The sequence below is a fragment of the Cantharellus anzutake genome (genome assembly GCF_015039405.1).
Source record: "Cantharellus anzutake strain C23 chromosome Unknown EI90scaffold_6, whole genome shotgun sequence".
Taxonomy (NCBI): domain Eukaryota; kingdom Fungi; phylum Basidiomycota; class Agaricomycetes; order Cantharellales; family Hydnaceae; genus Cantharellus; species Cantharellus anzutake.
The window spans coordinates 26,569-45,607 of record NW_024066956.1 but is presented as its reverse complement, the minus strand read 5'-3'; the positions used below and the strand labels follow the sequence as shown (position 1 = coordinate 45,607).

At 49.8% G+C, this 19,039-nt stretch overlaps 2 protein-coding genes across 2 annotated transcripts; both read right to left on the bottom strand.

Annotated features, from left to right (window-relative positions):
• Positions 1-5,230: 5,230 nt before the first annotated feature.
• On the bottom strand, positions 5,231-6,226 carry EI90DRAFT_3036838 (uncharacterized protein). The gene is given in 7 exon segments (XM_039058734.1): positions 5,231-5,376; positions 5,406-5,408; positions 5,452-5,679; positions 5,755-5,804; positions 5,873-5,984; positions 6,030-6,051; positions 6,066-6,226. The coding sequence occupies 5 exon segments, from the start codon at positions 5,940-5,942 to the stop codon at positions 5,314-5,316; spliced, it is 414 nt and encodes a 137-aa protein (XP_038921098.1). The 5' UTR covers positions 5,943-5,984; positions 6,030-6,051; positions 6,066-6,226; the 3' UTR covers positions 5,231-5,313.
• Positions 6,227-6,374: 148 nt separating this feature from the next.
• EI90DRAFT_3117330 (uncharacterized protein) lies at positions 6,375-6,974 on the bottom strand (the record flags this gene model as incomplete). Its single annotated transcript, XM_039062978.1, has 1 exon — positions 6,375-6,974. The coding sequence occupies one exon, from the start codon at positions 6,972-6,974 to the stop codon at positions 6,375-6,377; it is 600 nt and encodes a 199-aa protein (XP_038921097.1).
• Between the last annotated feature and the right edge of the window lie 12,065 nt (positions 6,975-19,039).

Genomic DNA, 19,039 nt, shown 5'->3' with positions numbered 1-19,039 from the left:
CTCCAATAAACCGTTGCAATGTTTTTCACTTTTCAACTCATGACCTTATAGCACAATGAAAATGTATTTGAAATTTTCAAAAAAATATTCAGAACATGGGAAAGTATCTCATCTAAAGATCTGACAATTATGTAAGCAATATTCCCATTTTTGGTAATGTTATGTAATTTACAAACTACCCAGGTCATTGCAACAGTTTATTGGAGTACCCCCAGGCTGAACAGAAAATAGGAATATCATGTGACATGTCATGTGATATTGTTTACTGTACACACTAGTAAACAAAATGACATTAATAAAGCATAAATACCAAAGGACTTCACATGATAAGGCCCCAAATCCAAAATGCATCCTTTAGCCACTTCAAAAGTTGAACAAATCCTTTCCCTCATTGATTCTGGCCATAGTGCTTGCCACATCTCAGTTCTTACTGGCCACCATTACTCCACTGTCACTTGCCTATGGTCTAAACACCATTCTGATGTTCCCAAGCCCAGTGGTGGTCATCCATCCAAGCTTTCTGACACTGATATTCACCATGCTTGTCATCTCATCAACTCTGGGAAGGCTGACAACTCATCCCAAGTCACCTGAATACTCCGAAACATCAATGACACATCCCTCTCCATTGAGACTGTACGTAAAGGGCTCAAAAAAGCTGGTTGGAAAGCAGTGGTGAAGAAAAAAAGGCCTATGCTCACCAGGCATCACAAGAGGGACAGGATGGATTTTGCCCTCAGCCACAAGGAGTGGACTCTAGAGGACTGGAAGAGAGTTGTATGGTCTGATGAGACTAAGGTGAATCGTCTGGGCTCAGATGGGAGGAAATGGGTGTGGAAGCGGGTGGGGGAGCCTCTCACTGACAGGTTGGTGCAAGGCACAAAAAAGTTTGGTGGAAGTTCCATCATGGTATGGGGTTGTATGACCTGGGATGGGGTTGGAATGGCATGCAAGATTGATGGGAAGATGGATGGGGACCTGTACTGCCAAATTCTGGATGGGGAACTACAGGAAACCATATCATATTATCACAAAAACCCAGCCCATGTCCTCTTCCAACAGGACAATGACCCCAAACACACCTGCAAAAGGGCCCAAAACTGGTTCAATAACCACTGTATTGAGGTCATGAAGTGGCCCTCACAGTCTCCAGACCTCAATCCAATCGAGCATCTCTGGAATCATGTGAAGAGGAAGCTTGGGGAATATGAAGAACCTCCAAGTAGTGTTCAGGAGCTGTGGGATCGCTTCCAGGAGGAGTGGGATAGGATAGATCCAAGTATTTGCCAGAATCTGATTGAGAGTATGCCTAGGAGGATTGAGGCAGTGGTTAGAGCAAAAGGTGGCTATACAAAGTATTAATTAATGCCATTTTCCCTTCCCAAAAATGTACTCCAATAAACTGTTGCAATGACCTGGGTGGTTTGTAAATTACATAACATTACCAAAAATGGACATATTGCTTACATAATGGTACATATTTAAATGGGATACTATTACATGTTTCGAATATTCTTTTGAAATTTTAAAATACATTATCATCATGCTATAAGGTCATGAAGTCAAAAGTGCAAAACATTGCAATGGTTTATTGGAGAACTGTAACTATGATGAGTCTGACTTGTTCCTTGCCGCAGCCGAAGCAAGAATGCTAGCTGGTTACGATGATCCTTCCGACAGTGATTCAGACTTAGGAATGAACAATGTTGTGGCATAGCAGTTCAGCTCTCACTTTTTGTTTTTGTGTTCCCAGTTTTATTCCCGTTGATATTCTATTTGATTGTAAGCATCCCCATGAGTTGTAATAACACATGTTGATTGGTTCCTGAATACGATATACGAGGTGTTGTGAAAAATCTTAAGGACATAATTATGTTTTTTGTGCTGCAAACTTTCTCTAGAGACTCATGCTGCAGTGTACATAGCATCATGCATCAGCAAAAGGTCCTCAGGGTTTCACTTCAAATGGTTTGAAAACAATTGAGTTCACTTCTGAACTGAATTGAACCGTGACACCTTTACTAAAATGCTTTGGGAAATTGGTCAATTCGGCCAGTTTCATTGTATTAGAAGCAACAGGATCATTAGAAGTGTCCAAAGTTGACCACGACAATTTCCTGATGTGAGCAAACAGCATGAGAGCTGGCCTGCCCAGTGTCCAAAAGACTCGTACACTACTGGACTTAACCTTAGCTTGTGACCCCCACCCAGAATGTTTATGTTGTGTGCTAAGTAGTTTCAGGACATCCTAGGACATCCCAGATATTCTCACAGGTCCATTTTTGGCAGCAAGCTGCTTCACCAGGACATCCCAGGATGTCCACAGTGGAATAGGCCATTTAGGCCCTATCTGAAGTGCAAAAAACACCCCTTGATAGGGTCTGATACTTAGCTGACTAGCCTGGGAATTCCGGGGAACGAGAGAGCCAACCAGCTAGCAAAAGAAGGCACACGACTTAGACCAGCCCGACCCAATTTTAAATCACTCTCATACATAGAGAGCCTGCACAGGAGAGAGATGGCCAAAACATGGACTCACCGATGGATGAACACACCGAACCCCCCGAGATCGGGCTTCTACACAGCGAACCAACTCGCACCGAAGCTCAGACCCACCAAACAGTTCAGAAAACTCAACAGAAAAACCTTCAGCCGCATAATCCAGTTCTGAACAGGACACGCTCACATCGGCGAGTACTACCACCGATTCGGAATCACAACGGAGAATAGAGCATGTCAATGCAGTAAATCAACACAAACGAGGGCCCACATTCTGACAGAGTGCCCCCGGACAAGTAGACACAGATACCTACTAGGACGCGGAAACCAGACGAAATTCCACATCCTCATGGGCAAGATGAAAGGCATAGAAAGGCTTGCCAATTTCATCAAAAAGTCCAAGACAGGTGACAAACCGACGACAACAAACACACCGCAAGGACCGCCATCGCCCGACCAACTCACAGGATAGACGAAACAGAACAGGACTTGCAGGGGACAGACGGAACCTCTTCATTTTTTCCATTTCTTATTTTTATTTTTTATCACCACGACAATACCTATGGACATCACAGAACCTGAGGATCATTGACACCCAAATACACCACCCAGAATACCACCATGTATAGATATTCCCCCCATGTACGCTCCGGTGTTAGGACGGGATAGCCGCACTGCCACGTCATCACGAGGCCATGGGGTGTTAAGATAGATTTATCATCATCATCATCATGCGTGTGTACAGTTCGATGATCTAGGCTCTCACCCCACCTTTCCCCCTGACCCCGACAACTTAGCCTGAGTGGCTCCACTGACATGTTTATCTATGCTCCCAATCTTTTACTGTTATTGTCGGGACACCAGATGCGGCTCTAACTGCCAGTCGAGCAAGGATTGCGCAAACTATTCTTGGGCCCAACCTCTGATACCCATTCATGAAGCTGACTATCGAGTGAAAAGTTCTTACACATTGGATTATACAACTACAGCGTTGGGATTATGTCGTTCTTCCTGTGGACGGTGAGGTCGTATATTGGTATGAGGACCGCACCCACAGTGTACAATTTACAGAAGGCCATCACTCCTCGCGGTCTACTCACTTGGTCTGATTAACACCATTTCCCTTCAAGATCCACTCTGAAGCTTTCCTAGCTTGTTCCTCCTGTTGTTCCTTCGTCAATTCACTCACAGCCGGACGTTTCTCAGGTACGTTAAGGCCTGCCTGAACACCTGGACTTGCGGCAATTCTATCGAGCGATTTCTGTCGGTGGACTCGTTAGTCGTGGAGGAATGAAGAACGAGACTGTGACATGAGACGTACGGTGAGGTTAGGGAAATCATCGAGGTTATCGATGCCCGACCATGCCCAACCTTTGACCCTATTCCAATGTTCAACAATTAATTAACGCTATCGACTCCTTTAGGATGACGATGACAGGCAGAGTTGGACGTACCAGGGCCAAACATTGATATCAGCGATAGAATACTTCCCCTTCCCAGATCCAACTAGATAGTCTCGACCTTCATCTTGGGTCAACCTAGCCTCGAGGACGCTATAAAGGCGTTTCGTTTCGGTTATATAACCTGGGTGGATTGATTTCCCAAAAAAGAGATGACGGGAATGGTAGCTTGTTCACTTTCACGAAGGTGAGGAAGGCGCACATTGTCATATCCGTGCATACCCGACCCCGACCCGACTTCCGGACCTCCACCCTCTTCACCTCCGGAGTCATAACCTACCGCTGCCTTTCCGATACTCACCTTCGGTCTCGGCAACACACCCCTCCTCTTACCTCTCCGACCCCTTCTCCGTCCGTTCCGATACTCATCTCGGACCGAACATCTCCCTACTCGCCACCCTTCCTACAACTCCGCTCCCCCCTCACCACACCTCCACCCTCCCGTCATCCCCTACGCTATCCCCGTCCGTTCCGATATCCACCTTCGGACCTGACTACTCTTCCTTACCTTCCCCTCTCTCATTCCTCCGCCGCCCTTCCGCCAAGTTACGACCATCCACCGCTGTTCCGTACTTCACACTCGGACACCGTTCGTACCTTACTCCGAGCCTCCGTCATAGTCCATACCTCGGACTTTGACTCCACCTCGGTCTTAGTCCATTGCATTGGTGACCTCATACTACGTGAACACCATTGCCAATATTCCTCGGACTTCCAACCCCGCCTCCGTAACCTCCGTAAGCTCCGCAACCCCGAGCTTCGCGGACCGCCTCCGGCACTCTCGCCGTTTGTAATGTATTTCTCGCAATTCCCCCTCATCCCTATTTGGACTACTGCTTCTTTCTATTCTAGCCAGTTAGTCATCACCCCCACTTCCCCTCATCCTCCTGCCCCTCTGGGCCTCGCCCACTCTACCTCCTTTCGGATGTATCACAGGTCTTGCCCTATGACCTTCGGTACCGCTCCGCTCCCTCTAGCCCTTTGTTCCCGTTCGGACGTCTTCGTTCCGATTCGGTCACCCTTTGTTTCTCCTTGTGCTTTTGCCCCTTCCTTATATATCGGCGCTTGTACATACTCGTCTGTTTTCAGTCCGAAATCGACCTGAAATGCCCCCAAGAGACTTCCTGCTCACCTACTGTGAAATTAAGGACCAAATGGACAAACAGCAATGGCACAGCGCTCCGCTTGAGTCGCTGAGGCCAAGGTCCCTCCACGCTAAGTCTCCGATTCCACTCCGGAGTCGTCCGTTTCCGCCCATCTCTAACACACATACGGTTTATACCATAGGGGATTTTTTCAGGTGCATAGCGATAGAAGTGATTCGCTTGACCTGTTATCGTGCCAGAGGATCTAATTATAACGAAATCTCGACGATCTCCAGACTTGACGAACCTTGCATCGGACCAACACCACCATGCTATATGAACAAATCCAAGAAGTTGCGTCAGACTATAGCGCGTTAACACCACATCCGAAAAAATAAACTCACAGCAAAGAATATCCACTGAAGAGCTTCAGATTCCTCATCTGATCCGATCTCAAAACTAATCTTTCTCTTTGGATCCCATCGCTGAACGAGATAAAGAAGTATGGCGGCTGTTTCGAAAACGTTAAAGTGCGATCCATCTGGGCAGTGGTGGGTCACTGCCGGAATTCGACCATTCGGGTTTATTTGAAGGTACCATGGTTCTTTCTGTTCCAGTTTGCTGAAGTCCAGTTTCTAAACGGCAGGGGTATGGGAAGTCGGAGGATACATTGAGTGCCCGTGATTGGAACGTGAACTTGTGGTGCATACTTTGAAATCGTAGCTCAGTCCTTCATCGGGGTACAATTCTTTGAGAGCCTCTGTGAGATGTAAGAGAAAACAGGGAAATCAGCGCTCACAATCGCCACACCGGCTAGCCCATATGCACCAAGAGCTATGGAGACTTTGTGGCCGTTAGGGGTCGGAGCAGTGTAAAGGGTCAAAGTAGGCGTCGACATGATCGAGCGAGTAGACAAGAGCCCAGTGAATGCGATTCGGAGTCTCGAAGTGCAGTGCAGGGTGAAAGAGCTTTGAGAGATTCCAAGGGGCTGGTCGAATGGAGGAGCAATGAATGGCTTTGGGAAGTCATTTATATAGCAGAAATGTCATTTATCCACCACCATGTGGAGGTGTCGTGCATGACAAGAATGGGTCCCTTAGGCTGCCGGGTTTCGTCATTGCTGGTAAGATCAACTTGAGGGGTGAGCCGAGCTGGAACTCATTCCGGAAATCATGCACACGTCGCCGCCGCACCCTGCTGGTTATGAGGAAATCTGAATTGATGCAGCGGTGGATTCGTAAGGCATAAAGAGATGAATAAGGATTCATAATATTTGTTTGGGAGAATGACTAAGCGTATTACAGATACAAAGTGTTCTCAAACTAAATATCTAATTCAAGCAGCAAACTGGGAAATGAGAGGATCGCTGTGCCTTTGGGTCGCTCAGACGTTGGACCATTTGTGCCTCAGAATGATATCCGAGAGTGAAAAGAGCATCACGTACGTAGAGTTCTATAATGTAGGGGCTGGTAACCTGCCTAGATGAAGGTCCTAAATAATTGCAATGAACCGTGGACGGTGGTACAGAGGAAAACAGTAACGAAGGGAAACCGGATGACAATGAAGATGAGGGTGGAAAGACGATTTGTTCATCAACGATCGCCTTGACAGAAGGATTGGACCAGAGGAAAGAGATGGACTTTCCTAAGAGTGTATGGAGGAGTGGGATGATAAGCTGTTGGGACAAAACCGGCGAGTCTTCGAAAGAAGGGAAAGATTGTATCATATGCGCTGTAGGCGGGATAATCGCCCATGCACAGAGCCGGCTCAGATACCCGCTTCCAACATTCAGAAACCACTTCCATTCACGCGACAACTCGATACGAATTTGGTATCCAAAAATAGTCCTAATTCGTACAATTCTGACGATACCAAGAATGTCCCAATCGGTGGAGGTTTGACGGAGTTCTATGTTGGGCATGTTAGGCATGGCAGGTCACGAGCATGTGCGGGCGTGGGAATCTCAAGCGGCAACCCAGAATTCCAGCCTCACTCGTTCCCACGGAGTCTAATAAATTGGTAAAAATGCTCATTGGCTGCGTGAGAGTTATCTCCGGCTGCATTTCCAATTTTGGCTCTTAATTCCATAAATCCGTTGAGATATCGCGTATTTTCTTATATTTTCATATTTCACCATCATTTCAGTTATTGATTGATATTCTTTTATTGTTACTGTTACCCTTTTTTATTATTTCGCCTAATAAGGTACCCAGGTGCCATATGGCACCAATATTTGCCATCTATTCTTTCTAAAAATAATTATTAGATATAATCCTGTACATACCAGATTTTAAAAAGAAGTTCTCCCCTCCCCCATTTTCTCTAAGGTGCTAGGACGCACTAGAGTGGGTGTGAGTGAGTGGATTCCAACAGTAGGAATAAGGGCAACAATCTAGCCTGCAACGAGTGGGTAGTGGATTTGTTGAGCCCGGACCTTGCGGAATCCCGGAGAACCCACCGCGGAGTTAAGGATCAAGAGAACGTAGCGAGTTTAGTGGAGAAAGTAGAGTTTAGGGAGAGTTGTCCCCCACGAGCTGTGTCGGCATAGAGAGCCGTGAGCCCTCTTTCAGCGCCACTAGTGGATTTATACTCACAGAGATTTTTTCCAGGCTGTTTGTAGGGTGGCAAACCCCAAAGACCCAGGCCACATCACAAAGTTCATTCGTGGTGGTGAGGGAAATGGTTTGAATCAGGAGTGGTCAGGTCGAAGGGTGCCATGTCAGGGATGGGTACCGAGTGTGCCAAAGCCGAGTGCAGGCGTTCAAGTCATCCAAGTTAGAAAGTGAGGTAGTGTCAGAGTACTGCCCGGTTAAGTCCGGACTGCTTACACACAACTGATGACACACCTGCCCCATACCTGCACAGCCTGATCATCATCCCCGGACTGGCACAGACATTTGTTATATTTCCTTCTGCAGAGCAGCCCCGCTTCGCTGGGTATACTGACTTTATCATTCCCTGGGTAGCGAGTGAGGAAGATAACTTTCTTCTCTCACTTCCCCTCGCTGCTCAGCTGGAATCCCTATCGCAATCCGCTTTGCCAGGTTCCCCCATTGAGACTGATCCTGTCCCCCTCGGCCTCAGCTCCAGCGAAGGCTCGGGATCCCTCGACTTAGAGTCCAAGCAGCTCGGTACCCTGACAGGTAGTGCCAGTGACACAACCATCAAGGAATCTCAAATGAAGCATGGCGGGTAAGAGCATGTCTTCAGAAACTAGAATGCCAGGAAGATTAGCACCCACAATCGCATTGAAACCGGAGATGGGACAGATCATATGGGACTTACCAAGTATGATCCCACCTTATCCTCCACCACCGCAAATGCCGTTAGTGCAGTCGACCAAGTTCCTATTCACGACTCCCCGATATAACTACTCATCTGCAATGAATCCATGATCTTCATCAGCGTCACAATCGTACGTACTCCCTAACAACAATGTCTTGCATAATTTCTGAAGCGCTTTAAGGTCAGTGGTTATTCAACGGTCGATAGAGTCCAAGCAAGAGTTCCTTTCGTATGCTAGAAGGGACTGCTGATGGCACTACTGGTGGAAGATGACGGGAGGGAGGGGATGACGGTTGCAACAGCTGCCCAAAGACTGGAAAACAAAGCCAGGGGTGCGCAGCGATATGGGCAGGTTGGAAATGAATACACCTCCAAGTGCACCATCAAATTGGTGTTAAAAAAAAGGAAGCTAGAGGCCTTATCGATTAGTCATGGTGGCATCCGGGGTGCCAAGGAATCAGTGAAGGCTCGACCCTCATGTTCCTAAATGACATGATCCTGCATAGCGTTGAAGGAGCGGAGCTGGATCACCTTATGTAACCAGTTTCCTACGTCCAATAACGATATTAGAGTTTGTGCTGATTTGCGTACTGACCGTGTTTTGGTTGCCAAATATATGATTGTTCACCGTCTAAACAACAATAAACACCCCCCAACGATCTCACCTGACGTATAGATCGTCTATGGATAAAATTCTATATTGACTTTACTATGATTTCTAGTCAATATTACACCTATATTTACCACTTTTCAGTAGGACATGATTTTCCTGATAATTTACTGAAGGAAAACTGCTAATAAAATAATTCCGCAATAAATGTTACTCAATACAGGAGTGACCAAACTGCTCTTTCTATCGCTTAGAGTGCGTGCTAGTTATCTAGCAGGTTCAGGATCGCTCACTTTTCTCCTGTGGTGTGATAACCAAGTATTGCTGAGAGATTATTCAATTAAGAAGTCCCTCCACCAAATTCTCACTAATTCTCACTATGACACTTTTGTTCAGCTGTGTCTAACTGACCCTAACTCACGCTTAGAGTGACGTGTTAGTTTTATATTAGCTAACAACTAATATTTGCTTTTATCTTTTGGAGCAAATGAACCAACCACTGGTGAGGAGAATTAAACTTTTATTTCTACCTGAGGTTTGAGAGGGGGCAGAAGCGGCAGCCTTTTATGCTTTTCAGAGGCCTCTCTACTCCCATGCCTCGCACTAGTTACATGTGCTACATTTGTATTATAGATAGTTCTAGAATGATATAGGGGCTTGGGCTGTGTAAGCTTAATCATGGACTTAGGACATGACTCAGCAATAAGTAATTCATTTCCTTGTCTTTTGGGCCGATCTTAGCGGGATCTTGTAGCGCTGAAGCTATGCTCTACACCGCCTTAATTACGAATGGTTATCTTTAGAAATGACTCGGCTATAAAGGAACTTTCTAGACTGTTCTCTAATTGACCCCTTTTTGTGAAGCCGCATCATTACTAATGTTCTAGAGCCTTCCCAATTAATTAACCGATCCGTGGACTTCTGAATCACTTCATGCTTATGATCCGAGATCCAGATCATCAATCATTCCTTTGTTCCGATTTATTTGAGCTTAAAATCAAAAAGTTTTGATGAATCATGGTGTCACGACCCGGCAATTCCCATGGTCAGGTGATCACTCCCCACACCTTCTCCCTCCCCCGCTTTGACCCCGTCAACCCCGCTGCCCGCCCGACGCCGCCTGAACAAGCCCGTCACCCTTCCCCGTCACCACTACTGTTTCCACGGCCCGTCACAGGCCTACGAGTCTTTCTTTATCACGCTTGTTTTTCTTGATGGCCATACACGGCCATCCTTCTCCCACACTCTTTGTTTGTTTTCGTTTCCTCTTAAGCCCACCTGCAATCTCCGTGAGATCTGGCGACTTAATTCCATTCATTCCGTTATACTTAAATACCGGTTGTACACTACCTCGTACTGCAGTTCGAAAATCAACTAGGGCTACCCCCCCGCACTCTCTGTCTGACCCAGTTGCACCTCCTGCCTCCTGAAATATCGGGGCCGTGTCAAGTACGAGGCGCAACGCTCACGAACGAGTTGTTGAAGCCGAAACCCCTTTCCGCCGCGATTGTCATCCCTGCCCTTGACGGGCTGTTACGCCGAAGCAGCGGACCTTAACAGTCGCCGACGGCGAGTCACGGTAACGTTTTCCCACGCTCTGACAGTATTTTCAAACTCCCCTTGCTCTTGACGTTAAACGATGTCTCGCAAACCCAGAACCCATTCTCAGACCCGCCAACCAGTGGCTGGTACTTCCGCATCACCATACACGCAGTACACCTCGCACGTATTATTTGATAGGGAAGAGTCAGACGAACCGATTTTCGAGAGCTTCACGGCAGACCGGGCAGGCTTACGGTCCTCAACGCCGGTGAAACGCTGTCGATACCGCTGGCAATGAATGCCGAGCAAAGTTGACAGCGATTCACTTGTGGATGAGGCCAAGTCAACGGCCCAGATACCAATCGAGCCGGTGCCAGAACCCGAACCAGAGCCCGAGCCAGCGCCACGAGAGGAGCTACCCACAGATCCGCCAGTTACGGTCGATGAGATCGAAGAGATCGACATTGACCAAGCAGAGCAAGCCCTGCCGAAGGGACGTATGGCCTTCATACTCACCAAGGCAATCAGTGACCTTGCTCGAACCACTCACGACATCCGCCAGATGATCCCGCCGCCGGCACCACCCCCAGCTCCTCCACCGCCGCCTCGACCTGAACCGGCCCGTAAGAAGGTCCGTGAACCCGAACCATTCGACGGCTCTGACCGTAACAAACTCCGTACATTCTTCGCCCAACGTGAAGTAACCTTTATGCCCCGCGCCCGAGCCTTCCCGACCGAGGCTGACAAAGTCCTATTCGCCATCTCATACTTGAAGGGGGCGGCACTGGACTGGTTTGAGCCTGATATCCTTCGCGGCCACCGGCCCGGTCAACAACCACGGTGGATGAACGACTGGACAAGGTTTGTGGGAGAACTCAAACGTAACTTCGGCCCATGCGACCCTGTCGGCGAGGCTGAAGAGCGTTTGTTCAACCTAACAATGAAGGATGGACAGACCATCGGGAAGTACGTCACCGAGTTCAACCGCTATGCGGGTAAGTTGGACGACTGGGGTGAAGGAGCCCTCCGCGCCCTGTTCTACCGCGGTCTGCCCAATCGTATCAAAGATGAAATCACTCGGTTTGGTAAGCCAACGTCGTTATACGACCTACGGGACCTCGCCGATGAAATCGATACACGCTACTGGGAACGAAAGACCCAGACCGATCAGCGCCATAAACCCGCCTCCGACACCTATGATAAAGGCTCCCCAAAACCACCCCCACCAAATCCCACCGATCCGCTGCACCTTCCCCCGCCACACCATCCACATCCACTACCAATAAACCAAAGGACAAGTACCCCGACGGTAAGCCTAAATCTGACCTCGCCGCAAAACTCGGGAAAGATGGCAGGCTGACCAAGGAAGAGCGTCAACGGCGCTTCGACAATAACTTGTGCATGTTCTGCGGTAAGCCGGGACATGTAGCTAAAGAGTGCTACAAGGCCGGGTCAAGTGCAGCTAAGGCCAGTGTTACGGGGATGGGGGAAATTCCCCATTCCTCGATCCGTTCTTATAGTGGGATGACGAGGGTCATGTATAGTTTGTACCATAACTGGAAGTGTAATCGATGAGTCTTGCCCGGGAGTGGACGATCGAATTCCCATCGATCGTGATGGGTGATGTAGTGAGCTATTAAGGGGTTGATGATATGTAGTCGGAGATACCAGGACAGATGGGCCAGCCACGGGTACTTGGCGCTCCTCAATGGAGCGTACCGTGTGCGAGGTTACGACTTGCGGGATGGACGAGAACCTCGTGTAGTTGCCATCGGGTACTTGGTGTTCGCAGTGCGAACGTACCGGTGGCGGGTTGATATCATAGGCGTGCAATGAGGACTGACTATTAGGGCCTTCGGTGACTTGGCGTTCCCAAAGGGAACGTACCGTTGGCGGGGACACATGTTGACTGGCAAAGGAAGTAACAGACGACGGATGGGCGGCTACTTGGCGTTCGCGTAGCGAACGTGCCGGCATCGCGGGTGAGGGGGCCTCATAGAGTTCGCGATCACTATGATCGTGATGGGATGTCGTATGTTGAGTACTGGGGGGAGAGCGTAGTGATGAAGAACCATAGGGTACAGATTCAATAGGACGATACACATGTCGAGAGTCTTCGACTCTCGACCTCGAGTTCTCGCGGCGGGGGCCGTTAGAGGACTCGATATACCCAGACTTATAAGACATATTGAGAGTTGTACAGTCACACGAGTTCAGTTGAGTCACAGGGAGGGTTGTTACAGAAGACGGTACACGAAGCAGTTGTAGTGCAGTTGTTAGTTAGCGGGAACCGCCTTCGGCGGTTTCCGTACATGACGCGTGACTATCTACAAATGGTAAGGTCGCGGGAAATCCCGCGAAACACAAACAACCTCGGCCAGCACCAAAACCCCAATGGGGAAAGCTTTGCACGAGGGGGGGAAAGGGGTAGAACGGGTAAGGAGGATAGGGTAGCGGGATAGAGGACGGAAAGGAGAAAGAGGGGAGGAGCGATAGAGAGGGGAAGTCTTTGACCATGCGACGGATATGGTCGTTGGAGACTCCGTATCCGTAACAGCCAGAGTGGCCAAAGTCGCCACACCAGAACCGGCCACGACACCAGAGCCGGAGTCAGACTCATCGTCTGACGCAAAAAACTAACCGGCAACCCTCCGGATGCCGCACGATCGGAGGGTTGTACTCAACCCCTTCGTGCGAAGAGGGAGGTACGTGAAAGGTTATCTTACTAGTTTGGGGACGGTAATGTTCCGTTCCCCCGTTCGCCTCAGGCCTCAGTAATCCGTCTAAGTATACGCTTGATTTGGCTGTATATTGACGGGGTAGAAGTAAAGGCTAATCTGCCTTTTACAGCTACCCCAAGGGTTTATATACAATCTTATACATTCTCGGCACAAATAAATAGAGAAGCTTCCGCGACGCTAAATTAGCGTCGCGACATAATTATTACACAACACAACATCAACTGATGTTGTGGGCGGAATATAGACATGGGCCGGGGCCTCACATCCTCCTCCCTTGCGATACTAGATCGCAGACAGGGTACTAGCATATATACACAAGGGGAAAGCAAGCATTTTTAAAGGAATAAAATTTTCTTTTTTTTTTTTTTTTTTTTTTTTTTTTTTAACGTTCTACATACGAAGAATGTATGCAAACGGGGGCACACTCATTGCAGGAGGCTATAATAGTATTTTGTAGGCGAAGCCCACTTAGAGTTTCTCCTGGAACATATGCACCCAGATCTCGACGACAGTGTTGTCGACGATGGAACGACTTTCTCGTCGTTGTGAGTTTATTAAATACCATCGTCCACCGTGACAATGTTGACAGTGTAGGTCGTCGACGGCAGAGTTGTCGCCGACGAGAAAATGAATAATCAACGACGATTGCGTTGACGAAGGACGAAGGGTACAGAATAGACAATCAACGACAGCATTGTCGTTGACGAAGGTAAGAGATTATTGATCAACGACGGCATTGTCGTTGACGAAGGTATGGATGAGGGGGGGTCAGTTCCTCATTCGTTTACGCGGCGCTGACCCGGACGGGCCAGAGCCGGATGGGCGATTCGACGTAGTCCTACGAGTCGTCGTGGACCTAGCCGCGTCGACAGCGACATCGTCACTCAGATAGTTGTCGTCGTAGTGACGAGTCTCGACATCAGCGTTGTTCATGGACGAATCCTCGTCTTGACGACGGTGCGAATAATGGACATGGTGCGCGGGATGGCCACGTCCATGAGAAGAGGGAGCACGCCCTCGCACTGGTGGTGCGTGGGCGGATTCGTACACCGATGAGTGTGCATACGTCGGAGGGGGGTATTGCGGCGGAGGTGGGGCATTTGAATACGCCACAGGGTGTGGACTCGCGTACATCATAGGCGGGTTTGAGTACGACGTTGGGGGAGGGTTCGAGTACATAAGTGCTCGTTCCTGGCGTTGAATTTTACGACACTCACGAGCGTCGTCAGTCATTGGTTTTATCCATCGACACGCGAGGATGTACATCTGTGCAATACGAGCCGGGGGGTACTGGTCGGGAAGTCTTTTCGCCTCCGTCTCAATGTCGTCGCGTGACATGCGCATTCGTGAGGCGCGGTTGTTTGTAGCCACCCTGTACCAATCGGTACAGGTGTCGACGTCCTCTTGCGAGGGCTTGCCCGTCTTGAACGACCAGGCAAGATGGTACATTGTAGCATAGAACCTCACACCCTCTTCGGTGTGTATGTAGTTACGAACCAACTCGAACCACTTAGGTTCTTTGTCGCGGACGAGCGTAGCCGCATCTGGGAATTCGATTCTATCGACATGGTCGATGTCGTAGAAGCAGGTAGGAAGGGCCACCGATCGACAATATGTCAGTGGGGGTAGGGGTTCGCCATGCACTTCAGTGAGTTTGACGTCGTAGTACTCGTAGTAGTGGTAGCCGGGTGGACGGTTCGCGACGAATTCTTCGAACGGGGCATCAGGGTTGATGACCCATTCGCCTTCCATCTCGTCATCGTCGGACGTGGGAGCCCATCTCTTGGAAGAGGTGGTTTTTTTCGACGGCGCAGACTTGGCCGACGCAGGATCCACCAGGCCAACCCCGGGGATAACGATGGTTTGGGGAACAGTGGGCCGTGACGACGAGGGAGCAGAAGATGTGATCGGGGCGGGTTTGGGAGACGCAGGGCGTCCCCTCGCCGTGCGCGCGACTCTAAAGACGTCCTCGTTGAGTTCGTCGTTGGCCTTTCGGAGGGATTCGACCCGTCGATGAAGACGGTCGTTTTCAGAACGCAGGTCGTCGGCCTCGTTCTGCAGCATCTCATACTTGTTCCTGAGCTCATCGAGCTCATCACTCCTACGTTCGTCTTCGAACGTAGTCTCTTTGCGTTTCTCGAGTCTCTTCTCGATACGGGCCCACACGACTTCTGTAATCATTTCGAGTTGATCGAGCCCTGTCTGCGTGGAACGCGGCAGGTGGGGGTATTTCTCACTCGCGCTTACGCGAGTGGGCAGGACCGAATGGTCCTGTTTTGGGGTTAAAACGCCCGTGCTGGGCGCTCCAGGGGTGACAGTCTGAGCGACTGTGGAGTTGTCGTCCATCGACGACATGGCAGCATCCGTGGTGGGACTTACAGGTGGGGAGTTTGGACTGGAGTCTACGAGGGCCTCCTTGATGGGGGAAAGGTCGAGGGAGGAATCAGCGAGGGGGGATTCAGTCACGTTCATTTGAGCGATTTCAAATTTGATGGTAGGAAGCAGGATTTGATCCCGCTTTCGTCGCATTTATCCGATATTATTCGGATATTCCCGGACTTGCCAGTTTAGGCAACTCATGGCTTCAACGCCATAGTTGGCCGTGATAAGGCATTGATATCCGCTGGTATCGGACCGGTAGGCGACGTTCATGCCGTGGTCGTGATGGTCCGCTGGATCTATTGTCCGGCGTCTGATCCCGTCGTTGACGGTTCAGTTCCTCGACGTTCTCTACCCCTTGTACTGTTAGGTAGTCATCCAACGCAATTAGATCATTTACGTTGGCCAAGGGTTCCCAAGTAAGGTCACCGAGTCCCCATCGGACACGGAACCATAAAGACTTATCGTCGTTGTAACGGGTCTATCAATCTAGACTCATGGCTCAGGTCTAGGGGGGGTAGGTATCTCTCTATCTCTCAGGGTAGATGTGGGTCCTGCGAGTACGGTGCTGATACTCTCTGTCTAACCTCTAACTAACTGTCTGTACAGTTGTCACGGAAGAGTCCGATACAAATATAAAAGGAAAGTCACATGTGTGAATGAATGAAAATAATAAGGAAAATAAAGAAAAGGTCATATCTCCTCAACCACTCCACCAAATCCGACGATCTTGGACTCGTCAGAACCACCTCCACAGTATCTACAACTCCTACTATTACCATGACTCACCAATCCTAGTCCCTGATGCAGTAGGGGGTGAAATGCGTGATAAGGGTTGGTTTGACCTGCACGGACTTGTCCCCACAACATCGTCCCATCGATGGTCGACGATTTCCTTAACCTGGTATTCCCGTTCTGGGTCGTCGCCAAAGTCGTAAAACACTTCTACGGCGCGCCCAGGGAACAGCACAGAATCATTCGGCTCATGAGGTGCGAGCCGTGAGACGTGGAACTTCGCAAAGATATTTCTTTGCGTCAACACTGGGGGAAGCCTGAGGACGTAGTTTGATGAGTCCTCAAATACCTCCAGTATTTCGTAGGGGCCAATATAAGTTGGCAACAACTTATGCGCCCTCCCCTTGGGGAGGTTCAGATCTTTCGTTGAAAGATATGCATAGTCCCCTTTCTTCAGTTTTGGGGAATCAGGGCGCCGATGTCGGTTCGCCTGGATAGCCTGTTCTACACGACTCTTAATAATAGCGTCGTGAGCGGCCTGGATGTTGTCCAGGGCCCGCTGGGCAAAGGATTTCACCCCCAGCAATTCAGATGACGGCAGAGACACGGTCATTTGTGGGAGGTATCCGTATACCAACTCAAACGGGGCGAATCCCGTTGATTTGTTCGCACTTGAGTTCAATGCGAATTCCACCATGGGTATATGCACGGCCCAATCTCGCTGATCGGGTCGGACGAATGACCGAAGGATCTGGACCACCGTCTGGATCGCTCGTTCTGCTTGGCCATCCCCTTGAGGATGGAATGCGGTAGTTAACTTGAGTTTAACACCCATGAGTCGGTGTAACTCAGTCCAAAATTGAGACGTAAACTTCGTGTCACGGTCTGACACGATGGATGTTGGCATGCCGTGCAAGCGCACGACATGTTGCAGGAACAGATGCGCCAGTTCAATAGTCTTGACCTGGGTCGTCACAGGCACTAGGTGAACCTGGCACGTTAGTCGGCACAGAACTACCCAGAGGTAGTTATAACTCAGGCTCGTCGGGAATGGTCCGACGAAATCCATGGCGATTGACTCCCAAGGTTTCTCAGGGACCAGGAGCTGGTGAAGCAGTCCCAGATATCTGAGTTTGCTTTTCTTGGTCGTCTGGCACGTCCCGCAGGACGTGCAGAATTTCTCGATGTCTTTTGACATCGAAGACCACCAGTAGTGTTTGCGTATGTACTCGAGCGTCTTCTTGGCGCCGAGGTGACCAAGGATGCGGTGTGCGTGCTCGATGTCAGGGACGTGTCCGGGGTCGAGAGGGCCCGGGGGTAATGCCCGGCACTGAGGCCATCGCGGGGTGTGGAGCGGGCGTGCGTACTGGCGGGCCCGATCCGGGACAGTGGTCCCTGGCCACTCAGACTGAAGTGGAGAATGTGTTATTATTATTAAAGAGGAAAACTATACTACTTACCTGAAGTGGAGAATGTGAGAAGAAGGTTACTTCTTCGGTTCCCACTTCAGGTACATTTATGTACATGCGGCTTGAGTCACATGACAGGTGCCACGTCATCCTCGGAGGCAGCCGCAGGCATCCGGGTGTCCCCGTGGGGGATCCCGAGAGCGTCCGCTACATGCGCGCGTGCTGGGCACAGCGGGAGGCCGTCCGGGGTGTGTGGGCCGGACGGGTCAATAGTACATCGATACAAGGGAAGGTGGTCCGTGTAGATAGAAAGAAATAAACAGGAAGAGGAACATGAGAAGAATGAAATAAAGAAAGGGGAAAGAAAAGGGAAAAGAGGGGGGAGGAGAGGGAGGAAGGAGGGGGGAGGGGGATAGACAGCGGGGAGCGGGTGTGGTGTGGCCGGGTGGGCCCGGGTGGGCCCGGGTCAGGCGGGTGTGCCCTGACACTCGATCGCGATGCCCGTTATCCTCTCCCCTTTATGAATAGATTCAGGGAGGACAAGTCGTGGCTCGCCTGACTCATTCAGACGGAAAATTAGGTCATCGACGATCGAGAACCTAGGGAAATCCCCAGGTTTTGCCAGGATCCCTCTCCAAGCATTGTGTTTGGAGTAGCCGTCTTTCACACTTGCGATGAAAGCTTTGTCCTCTACATGAGGACGTAGCTCTGCCAATGGCAGCAGTACATCTTCGAGGGAAAGCTCCCTCCTCCCTTGACGATCGTCAGGGGGATCGAGCACGGATGCCTCGAGATCTCGTGGCTCTTGAGCGTCTCCGATAGAGTGGGACGCACCCAGCCGTATGCACTGCAGTCTCAACCTGTGCAGGTGTAATAATTCCCATGCTTCCTCAGCACGCGCCAAGGGCAGATCGTCGCCCTCTTTATCAATCCGTATATCTGCGGATACGTAATCGTCGTAGTGGACATCCTCGTCTGACGAGGACTCATAGTATCGCGACAGGGCGTCAGCCACTTTGTTTGTGTGGCCTTGTACATACACGATGTCACAATTGAAACCGTGAAAGAAATTCTGCCAACGAATGTGACGCGGCGCAGTGTGATTCTTCTCTTTGAAGTAAGTAAGCGCCTTGTGGTCAGTGACCACAGTGAATTTCCGCCCACCAGTCAGCTCGTCGAGCCATTTGGTGAGCGCTTCCAGAACGCCTAGAGCTTCTAGCTCATAGGCGAAATACGCTCGTTGAGTCGGGGTGAACTTCTTCGACATAAACGCAGCAGGGTTAGAGGTTTGCCA

Bases quoted from the DNA above. Each gene is read 5' to 3' on its own strand.
- EI90DRAFT_3036838 (XM_039058734.1), bottom strand. From the start codon at position 5,942: ATGTCGACGCCTACTTTGACCCTTTACACTGCTCCGACCCCTAACGGC. The intron at 5,805-5,872 runs GTGCATATGGGC...TACATCTCACAG, and splicing joins CAAAGTCTCCATAGCTCTTG to AGGCTCTCAAAGAATTGTAC. The intron at 5,680-5,754 runs GTATGCACCACA...CCTGCCGTTTAG, and splicing joins GACTGAGCTACGATTTCAAA to AAACTGGACTTCAGCAAACT.